The sequence below is a fragment of the Neofelis nebulosa genome, chromosome 1 (genome assembly GCF_028018385.1).
Source record: "Neofelis nebulosa isolate mNeoNeb1 chromosome 1, mNeoNeb1.pri, whole genome shotgun sequence".
Classification (NCBI taxonomy): Eukaryota; Metazoa; Chordata; class Mammalia; order Carnivora; family Felidae; genus Neofelis; species Neofelis nebulosa.
In genome coordinates this window covers 66,149,021-66,159,566 of record NC_080782.1, presented here as the reverse complement: position 1 = coordinate 66,159,566, position 10,546 = coordinate 66,149,021, and the positions used below count along the sequence as shown (strand labels likewise).

At 56.4% G+C, this 10,546-nt stretch overlaps 1 protein-coding gene across 2 annotated transcripts; it reads left to right on the top strand.

Annotated features, from left to right (window-relative positions):
• The first annotated feature begins 630 nt into the window (after positions 1-630).
• SNCB (synuclein beta) lies at positions 631-10,115 on the top strand. Of its 2 annotated transcripts, none has more exons than XM_058724133.1 (6): positions 631-928; positions 1,571-1,700; positions 4,531-4,572; positions 4,796-4,914; positions 9,000-9,089; positions 9,450-10,115. In XM_058724133.1, the coding sequence occupies exons 2-6, from the start codon at positions 1,580-1,582 to the stop codon at positions 9,480-9,482; spliced, it is 405 nt and encodes a 134-aa protein (XP_058580116.1). In that variant the 5' UTR covers positions 631-928; positions 1,571-1,579; the 3' UTR covers positions 9,483-10,115. The 2 variants fall into 2 exon arrangements, with proteins under 2 accessions (XP_058580116.1, XP_058580124.1); XM_058724141.1 differs by lacking the exon at positions 631-928 and adding an exon at positions 1,296-1,431.
• The last annotated feature ends 431 nt before the right edge of the window (positions 10,116-10,546 follow it).

Genomic DNA, 10,546 nt, shown 5'->3' with positions numbered 1-10,546 from the left:
TCCCATTGGCCTCCTCACAGAGGTCTTCCCTGGACACTCTGTCCCAAGTCCCCCCTCTAGTCATTCTGTTACATCAGCCGTTATCTTCATAACACTCCTCACAAGCTGAAACAATCTTCTTAGGTGTAAATGTTGACATGTTTGTTTTCTGTCCTGTGTCCCATTTCTGCACACACACAAACACATCATTGTAAGCTCCCCAAGGACAGGGACCTTGTTTTCCTTTTCCACTGTCTCCATTGCCTCAAACTTACCTGGCACCTGTCTAAATTCTCAATCAACCTTCGTTGAGCGAATCATCCATCATCCACTATTTTACAGAAAAAGAAACTGGCGTTCAGAAAGGAGAGCTGAGTAGCCCAAGGTCCCACAGTTAATAAAAGCACAGCTGAGATTCGAACCCCTTGAATCCCAAAGGCAACTGCATACAGCTTTTTTTTTTTTTTCCCCCTACTCTTGGCACTCTGCATTGTCTCCGCCGCCAGACTCGGCTCCTGGGGTCGGGACGCGAGTCTGACTCCCAAGGGTCCCCAGAGGAGCGTCGGAGGCCGCCCCCGGAGGCCAGCGGGCTCCGCGGAGATGTCACCCTCCCCGCCCCCTGTCAGTCAGGCTGAGGGGGCGGCGCGGCCGCCAGAGGGGGCGCTGAGCTCAGAGCTGCCGCAGCGCCCGAGCGGGAGCCGGAGCCCGAGCGTGAGAGCAGCAGGGCGCAAGGCGCGATCCGTGGCTGGCGACGCACCCAAGGCCAGGGCACTGCTGCGCCCCGGCTCAGGGCCCGCGCCCCGCCTGCTGCCGACGGACCTGGGCGCCTAGCGAGGCCCCGATTCCCCATCCGCCCCGAGCCCACCCCAGCCCGGCCTAGCCGAGCTCCAGCGTCCGCCGGCCGCAGCCGCAGCCGCTGCTCCATCCCAAGCCCGGGCTCAGCTTCCAGGTGAGGCGGCCGCGCTCCTGACGCCCGGGTTGGGGAAGGGCTGCGGATGGAGAGGGGACTGAGCGGGATGGGGAAGGGGCTGGGAGCAGAGTTGGGGAACCCGCTGGAGAACCGGGAGACGGCTCCGCTAGGTGCGTGTCAGTGTGCGCCCTGGGGTATGTGTGACTGCTGCTCTGTGTCTGCAACTGCCTGGGTGGCCTTGTGGACGTGCGCCCGTGCCCGTGTTCGTGTGTCAGGGTGTCCGTGCGCGTTTGAACGTCTGCGTATCCTGTATGTGCACGTGAGCGTGTCGGTGGAGAATGTTTGTGTGTATGGTCGTGTGACTCTGTCGTGTGTGTACGTACAGGCAGGCGCTAGGGCTGCGCGCCGAGCCCAGCACCCCGGTTCCTCGGGGCTGCAAGTTGCAGGGCCCCGGATAACCGAGGCAGTGGATCCTCCCGCGTCCCTGGGTTTCAAGGACGCTAGGACTCGTCGCGGCCCTGTGGCCTCACGCTGGGCAGGGGGTAAGACGGGAGGGGGCTCCCGGTCCAGAAGAACGCTGGGGTCTCAGGAGGGAGGGGAGGGGGCCCGGCGTCCAAGGGGAAGGGCTGCGGTGAGGGTGCGTGGCCAGCGCACCCGTGCCCGTGTGTTCGCCCTCCCCAGGCCGCCAGGATGGACGTGTTCATGAAGGGCCTGTCCATGGCCAAGGAGGGCGTCGTGGCCGCCGCTGAGAAAACCAAGCAGGGGGTCACCGAGGCCGCGGAGAAGACTAAGGAGGGCGTCCTCTACGTCGGTGGGCAAGGGGCAGGGCTTTGGGGCTACCGGTTCCGGTCCTTGGAGGGAGTGTGGCTGGGGTCCTTAGAGGGAGGGTGTGGGGGGGGAGGGGTCTGGGCAGGAGAATATGAGTCAGCAGATAGGGCCGGGTCAGCAGGGGTCACCGAGGACACAGCCAGCTGAAGGAAGCCTGGGTCAGTGATGACACCTATGGGGAGGGGGGAATGGGGGAAGAGTTGGTGAGGGTGAGGTTCAGCTGAATGGCCAGGGACCAATGTATTGGTCAAAGCAGGTAGCCTTTTATTTTCCCCCTGGTTCTTCACATGATTAATAGTTACCTGGAGTTGGAGTTGAGCCCTTACTCTCTGCCAAGTATTGTGTCAAGTGCCATAATGCCCATTACCTCACTTTTTGCTCCCGGCCCATTCCACAGAGGTCTAACTATGGTGCTCAAGGTCACACAGCTGCTGAAACCTGAAGCTGGAGTTCGAGCCAAGCTTTATGAACTCCAAAGCCCCTCTCCTTGCAGGCCCTCCCTCCTGGGGCTCCCTGTTCACCCTCCTCTCCAGCTACTTCCATCTCTGACTTGCTCTGAGGGTCTTCCTGCCTGCCAATGCCTGTGGTTGCACCATTGCCCTCTCTCTGGGTCCATCCTCCTAGCAGCTTCCAGCTGTGTCAGGAGAAAGACCAAGTGGTTAAAATCTCTCACCCCAAGGGTGAGAGGAGAGGGAGCCCCCAGGGTCATCGGCATAAGGGGATGCAGGGCCCCAAACTGACAATTACTGAATTTATATGGTGGTTCAGGGCTTACTAGTGTGTAGTAGGCAGAATTACCCTTCATGTGTGTTGAAGAGGGCTGGTTAATTCGCCCAGGTTTGTGTCAGATTTGGGATTGTGGCGATGTGCAAAATGTTTGTTGACTTCTTGCTATCTATGTACTAGGAGCTGCTGACTTTCCGGATAGCGATACAGATCATTCCCATAGTGGCATGTGACATCAAGTGGCTGGGATGGGGACCACTTCAGTAGGGGAACCCAAGGAGGTGGCATTTGAGCTGAACCCCAAAGAATAAGGAGCTGGGTGGGGGAGGGGAGTGGAGGAAGCAGAAAAGGCCTGAAGGAGACAAGCCTGGAGAGCAGAGGGCAGGAAGCAATGGTAGGGGATGAGATCAGAAAAATGGGCAAGAGCCAATTCATGAGAGAGCCCTTGTGGGCCAGGGCAAAGGATTATTACAACTGCCACGAGAGATGGTAAGCTAGGGACAGACATGATCTGATTTCAGCGTAGAAAGGTTCCTCAGGCTTTTGGGGAGAGACCAAATGCAGGGAGGCCTGCTGGGAGCTGGTATAGCTGAAGCTAGGGCACAGGTGATGGAGACAAGGCAGGGGCTTGAGCCCACACCTGCCAGGCCCCAGCTTTGGCCTCCCCCCTGCCTCCCCCCTGCCTCCCCCCTGCCTCCCCTTACCCAGCCCTTTCACTTCTATATGGATCCCTGGCTCCCTGACACAGTCTCCCTGCTAACAGACTCAAAGCACCCCCTTCCCCTTAGTTTGGCACCTCCTACTCCTCCCCCTGCCCAGGAACGCCTGACGGCCCCCTGTTCCTACACATTAAAACCTCAGCTTCCTATAGCCGCAGTTCATCGTCCCACCTCAGTCTGTATTTCCATCTCTGCAGATGCACAGACAGCATTGATGTGCTCTGTGCAGGTCCAGAAAGCACACCTCATTGTACCTGTCCGCATGGTTTCTGGTGCCTGAGATACCCTCCCCCACCCCCGCCCCCACCCCCACCCCCAGTCTCCTTTCTGCATATCTGCCTGTTCCCCATTTGTCAAGGCACAGACAGTGCTCTCTCCCCCCTTCACGTACCCTTGGAGGCTAGAAGTCCCCTCCCCACTACATGAGTTCCAGGACACCAAATCTGCCCTTCTCTTATCCCCATCCGACAGTGAGCCATTGGCCTGGGGCGGGGCACAGAGCAGGTGCCAACAAATGTTTGTGGGAGGACTGATTGTGTACAAGCAGCCTGCCCCCTGCTGTCTCCGTCTGGCTGACCTTAGCCCGGAGGATCCTGCCTTCCCATGCTGCCCTCTCCTCCTTCCACCAGCCTCAGCCCTACTAGACACCCATTTACCTATTCTGGGGTCTGCCAGCTGTTGCCTGCACTGCCAGATCCTCAGTATAGCAGACTCCCCACTTCCCTGAGGGCTCCTGCCCCCCACGTCAGATCACGCCATTTTGCCTTTCCCAGCAGCTACCCTCCCGAGAAGGCCTAGCCAATGCCATGGGTGTCAGTCCCCCTGACACCCATCGTGCACCTGAGACCCCTCACTTCAGCCAGAAGGAGAAATTCGCACCCCAGTTAGGAGAAGAGTCTTTAGTTGGAATGGAGTGGGAGCTGGCGGGGGTGAGTGTCCATAGGTGAGGTGTGGGCAGTCAGGCCTCAAGGACACCAGAGGAACCTTTCCAAATACGAACCTCCCAGCTCCAGCCCCACCCCCACCCCCACCCCCACCTGCTCACCCTGGTCGGATAGTTAAATGAAACCGGGGAAGTAGAGTGCTGGCTCTCAGGCGGCCTTCCCCAGAGGGGTGCGGGTATCATTTCAGGTGGAGAAGGGGCAGACTGTGGGGGAGAACTCACAGTCCTCAGGGAGCAGCTGTGGAGGGTTCAGTGCAGTGATGAGGGATGTACCTGTGGGATTTGGGGGCCCAAAGAGGCGGTGATGAGGCCAGGATGCCCACTGTTGTCTGGATCCTTCTGCCCACTCTGTAAACCCCATGCTTGCCAGAGTGTCTGTTCCCTCAGCTCGGAGTCCTTATGTGTGCTCCTTTTTGTCCCTGCAGGAAGCAAGACTCGAGAGGGGGTGGTACAAGGAGTGGCCTCAGGTACCAGCCCAGCCCTGGCACAGCCCCCTTCCCACACCTCGGGCCTGGGATCTGACTGGGATCTGGAGGTGGGGGGCTGGCGGTGGAAAAGGGTACCCCCAAAGATTCCTGAGAGTGTGCTCCATGAGGGAGGCAAGCCCTGGGACACCACGAGGGACAGATGCATCTATGTCTGCTTTACCTTGGCCCCCAATCCCCTTCTCAAATCCTATACCTGCTCCAGTGGCTGAAAAAACCAAGGAGCAGGCGTCACATCTTGGAGGAGCCGTGTTCTCTGGGGCTGGGAACATTGCAGCAGCCACAGGCCTGGTGAAGAAGGAGGAATTTCCCACTGATCTGAAGGTGAGCTTTCCTCTCGCCTTGCACACGCACACACACACACACACACACACACACACACATGCCAGGCAGGCACACCTGTATGGGTGCCACACCTTGTCTCACGTTCTGCAGGGCCCTGCTAGACTCAGCTCAGAATGAGTCTGCATGAAGTTGTGTATGGGTGTTGTGCTTCCTGTGGCAGTGACCCAGATCTGATTGTATACATGTATCCTGCTTGTGAGCGTGACCTCGACCACTTAGGGCCATGTCTGTATGTCACTGATTGTTCATTCATTTCTTGTCATTCAATAAGTATCCATGCCAGAGAGGAATTATTCTAGGGGTTGCCATAGTGAATATGTTCATGGACCTGACACTGTAGTGGGAGAAGATAGACAGTAAAAAGCCAACCAATAAACAAGATGGTTTCAGACAGGGATAAGTGCTATGAAGAAAAGACAAAGGTGATGCGATAGGGAGTCAAGCGGTAAGGGGACTGCTTTAGTTGGGAGGGCTGCTCTGACAAGGTGACATTTGAGCTGACACCCAAGGGATGAGGCAAGCCATGCGAGAATTGTATTTCGGGCAGTAGGGACAGCATGTGCAAAGGCCCTGAGGCAGGCATGAGCAAGTGTTGGCCATGGAGGAGGGGCGAAATATGCATCACATATTTGTGCAGGCATGTTCCTCCAGGGGGGAGTGACAGTGGCTGTCCACGTGCGCATGAAGGCAAATACTTTCATTAGAATACACTACAGCGTAAAAGCTATGATCTCTGAAGTGCTGCAGAGTTGGATTTGAATCCCAACTCCAGTGCATCCTGACTGTGTGACCCTGGGCAGATCCCATCACATCTCTGAGCCTGATTCTTTGGCTTTAAGACAGAAGATGAATACAATAGGGCTCTAACATAGATTAGGGATAATACATATTAGAGGTTCTCAAAACTTATGTGCGCATCAGAATCTTCAGGAGGTCAGGTTAAAATGCAGACTGTTGGCCACATCCCTAGAATTTCTGACTCTGTAGGTCTGAGATGGGACCCAAGAGTTTGCATTTCTAACAGGTACCCAGGTGATGCTGATGCCGCAGGTTCAAGGACCACACTTTGAGAACCACTGAGGTAAAGAGCCTGACTTGCATTCAGTGAGCGCTTAGTAAAAGATGACAGCCCTGCCATCGTATGAGTGATCCATACCTGCCCCCAGGGGCGCACGTGACCACAGGTGTGCATGGAAGTGCACCACCGTGACAGTGCGCTCTGTGGTCCTATATGTCTGCCAGACATTCCTCCTGTGAGGTGCTCCGTGTCTGTCCACATACAAGTGCAGACCGCCTTCGTGGGCGTGAGGATCTCTTCAACTTTTGGTTTGAGAGATAAGGGTACATTCTGCATGAGTGTATCCACTGGGCTCCGGGAGGAGACCCCACACCACCCTTCACTGCAGACATTTTACACAACTGGTCCTTTCCCCTGTTGGAAGTCTGGGACTTGACTCAGAAGTTCTGGTTCAAGTCCTGCCTATGCATTTTACCAGCTGTGTGACTTCCCGTTTCTTATCATTATTTCCAGGGACCGCTCCCATTCATTGATGTCTTGTACGGGCAGGCAGTGTTCTAGACACGTTACATGGAGTAACTCCACAACTATCTCACTTTATAGATGAAGGAACTGAAGCCCAGAGAGGTGAAGTGACTTGCCCAAGATCCCAGTTCCTGCCTGTCTCTCTAAGAAGGTGGTTGGGAGGATAAGCTCAGGTTACATCACCGGAGTAGCTTGGTGCCCCACAAGGCCGGCCCCTGTGCTGGGAGCTGGGGTGCTGAGAAATCCAGGTCTGAGTCTGAGTTGTCAGCCTCGAGGCTGTTTGTGAGAGGCCTTTGCACAGAACCATTTCTCTCAGGCCTCCTTCCTCCTACCAGCACTTGTGATACCTCTGCTCTAAGGGGGCTCAAGATCGTGGATTTCCTCTTTAAACAACAGCCCTTTGGGGTTACCGGGCATGGGGAACCCGTGCAAGTCCAGGATGCACATTTCTGAGTGTCTCCACTTCCCAGCCTGCTCGTGTGCATTATCGTGGGACCCTCCCCACATTCCTACTCTCATTTCCCATCCAAAGCAGCTGAGTTCACGGTGAAGTGACTTAACCTGATGCCAAATAGCTAGTGAGTGGCCAGGCTGGGATGTTTTTTAAGTAAACATTTTACTGAGGTACAACGTACACGCAGAAACCACACGACCCCATGAAATTTTCATAGAGGGAAACCCCCCCCCCATGTAACCAGCACCCACAGCAAGACACAGATCATCAGCCCCTCAGAAGCCTGCCTTAGACCTCCTTCCAGTCCCAAACCCCCCAGGCCCAGGCTAGGGTAAGATGAGTGAGGTGTCTGGGGCACAAAATTTGAAGGGGACACTCATTCTCGGGTCTCATTTGCATGGCCTTGAGAGTGAGTACCTTCTTAACATTTGTACCCTTATTCACCTCGCCTTTGTCCTGGCCCTGCCTCCCTTTCCAAGGGTAATTGCTTCTTGACTTCTGACACCACGAATGAGTTGGGTATTTTTCCACTTCATACAAATGTTATCATCAAGTACATGCTCTTCTGTACGTAGCTTCTTTCACTCAACACTGTGAGATTCAGCCATGTGTGGCATGCATTGTCATTCTTCATTCTTGTTACACATCAACTATCGTGTGATTAGCCATAGTGCACACCTCCATTCTGTTGTTGGACATTTGGGTCGTTTCCAAATGATGTGCTCAAGCTATTTGTTTTTAAAAAAGGTTTAAAGTTTATTTATTTGAGAGAGCAAGAAAGAGAGGGAGCAGGGAAGGAACAGAGAGAGACAGAGAGAGAGAATCCCAAGCAGGGCTCCTCACTGTCAGCAGGGAGCCTGATGCAGGGCTTAAACTCACAAACTGCAAGATCATGACCTGAGTCAAAATCAAGAGTCAGACACTTAACCAACTGAGCCACCCAGGTGCCCCACAAGCTGGGATTTTTAATACTGGGTGACTCTGAGCAAACTAATTTTTCCCCACCTCCCTCTTGGTGTACCCCATCTGTACACTGGGGGAAATGAGCCAGGTCAGGAGCTATAAACTCATGTGCCCACAGGGCCCACCTACACTGGCAATGTGAAAGAACTAAAGCTACCTGGATAGGGGTAAGGCAACTAGACCACAGAGGTGGTCAGGCAGGCCTTCTCAGTGCCAGCCCCCCAGGCTCCCAAGATTCTTACCTCTGCCCAGCAGGGAGGGACCGTGGTTATATGTGGAAAATGGGGAGGTGGTATACCCCCTACCTACAGATTCCCCCAGGGGTCCAGGAGTGTGCCAGCCCATATGTGGCCTTGTGCAGCCGTGCACGCACCCCAGGTTATTGTGTGCGCTGTGGGCAGCTAGCTCAGTCTTGTGTTTGTGCACATACATGTGCTCACCTGCAGGTGGCTGGCCGTGTGTCTGGCAACCCCCTACTTGTGTGCCTGCTGGTCTGCACCCATCTGGGCAGCAGATGCAGGGGGGAGGGGAGAGTCTTAGCTCACACATCCAAGCAACACCATGAGCTGTTGCTTCCAGCTTATCTTAAAATAGCAACCGCTGAAGAAATCAGGCCACACAGGACCCTGGGGGAGGGATGGGTGGAAGGTGGCAAGGGAATGGCTCAGAGCTCCTGCCCAGCCCTGTCTCAGAGCTTCCATCTCCCTCCAGCCCAGAGGAGCCTCCAGGGTTGTCTCTGGGGTCCTGATGCCCAGCAGAGGCTGACACAGGCAGGCAGGGATAAATGGGTGATTGAGCGTGCTCTCTCCCCATCCCATCCATCCAAGTGATGGAAGCGCAGGCGGCTACCAGCTACTGAGGGGACGGATATGGAGAGCCTTGTTTCCCCTTTCCACTCCCAGCTTCGTGGTGATCTGGGGTGATTTCACCCCTCACACCTTCACTCCACTTCTGAGGCACTCCAAATAAACAATTTAGTGAGAAATTCTGGTTGTACTGCCAACAAAGCCCAGCCTTCCCCCAATCAGCCAAAAGCTTCCCAGGGTACAAATTTCAGGAGCATCTCCAGCTGCCCTCATGGCTCTGTCCCTTCTCTGCCTGCAGCCAGAGGAAGTGGCCCAGGAAGCTGCTGAGGAACCACTGATCGAGCCCCTGATGGAGCCAGAAGGGGAGAGTTATGAGGAACCACCCCAGGTGAGGGGTGGCAGGGCTGGGTGGGGCTTTGGGCATCCTAGAAGATTGCCACCATTCCCAGCTAGGGTGGGAGGACCCTGGTAGGGTAGGGTTGGGCCAGGGAACTTCATACCCCCTTTTCTAGAACCAGGCCCTAGGAGGTGGCAACAGAGAGGGAGGACAGATGGCGCCTAGCACTGGGCCCCAGGCACCCCTGCCCTGGAAAGTCCCAGCTTCCAGGTTCCTCCCCTGCCCAGGGAGAGGGGCGTGCACTGTTCCTCCTTGAAGGGGAGGAGTCTCAGGGCCAGAACCTGGCCACTTGGTCTCCAACCACTTCCTCTTTTGCTCTTCCCCACTCCATCCCCCATCCCTCTACTGCAGGAGGAGTATCAGGAGTATGAGCCAGAGGCGTAGGGGCCCAGGACGGCCCCCCACCAGCAGCACAATTTCCTCCCTGTCCCCTGCCCCCCCCCCACCCCCCAGAGCCAGGGCTGTCCTTCTACCCCTTCCCCCCAAACACGAGATCTTCCTTTGCTCCGAGGGGCTCCCTTGGAGCCTGTGTTGGTGTCTGTCCATCTGTCTGTCCTACCCGCCCGCGTCCAATCCTGGGGCGCGGACAGGGCCGGGGCTGTTGCCCCCACGTATGTTGCCCTCCTCCCCACCGCATCCCGTCCAACGTCTGCGCGGGTGTAGCATGTTCTATGTATTTTTAAACGAAGATCAGAAAGCGACGGCTCCCTCCACACATCCCTGACAGAGACTCTCCGAGGGCCCCCCCGGGCAGCCCAGAGTCCCCCACCCAACTCCCACAACGATCCCAAGAACGTGGTTTTTTTTTTGTTTGTTTGTTTTTGTTTTTTTAAACCAAAACCAGGAGCCATGCTGTGCCATGCCCCCTCCCTCAGCCGGCCCAGTCCGAACGCGGGCGTCGTGTGTCGTGATTGTGGCATGGAGAGTCCCCCACCCCCCGTGTGAGCGTGTCCTGGGTGGGCGGGCCCGGGCGCCTCCCCCCTTCGCGTGTCCACGAATAAAGCCAATCTGTCTGTAGCCGCCGCCGCATGGGCAAAGGCAGGGTTGGGAGGTGGGTGGGGGCGGCCGACCGGCTTCCAGGTCCCAGACTACAGGTCTGGCACCCTCAGCCCAGGTACAAGACTGACCACCTCGGGCCTCAGTTTCTCCATCTCCTATCTTCCCCTGGGATGACCTGGAGGGAGAGGGTCTACGCAGGCTGGGAACTGCTGTTGGCTAGGTGTGAAGGTAGCCTCAGGCGCCACCTGCTGGACCGTAAAGCTCCTGCTGGGGTGCAAGGCCAAGGGAAGGAAGCTGAGCCGCACGCAGCAGGGCAGGGTGGACGGGCTCACACCTCTCTGCACACTCAGAGTAGGGACGCGGATGATAACGCACGCGCAGACATGTGTACGGGTATCCTGGTCCTTGCGCGCCAGCCCGAGTGTACGCACCTCAGCAGGCGCGCACGA

Coding starts and splice junctions, on each gene's coding strand:
- SNCB (XM_058724133.1), top strand. CDS start 1,580: ATGGACGTGTTCATGAAGGGCCTGTCCATGGCCAAGGAGGGCGTCGTG. Junction 4,573..4,795: donor GGTACAAGGAGTGGCCTCAG/GTACCAGCCCAG, acceptor TACCTGCTCCAG/TGGCTGAAAAAACCAAGGAG. Junction 4,915..8,999: donor AATTTCCCACTGATCTGAAG/GTGAGCTTTCCT, acceptor CTCTGCCTGCAG/CCAGAGGAAGTGGCCCAGGA.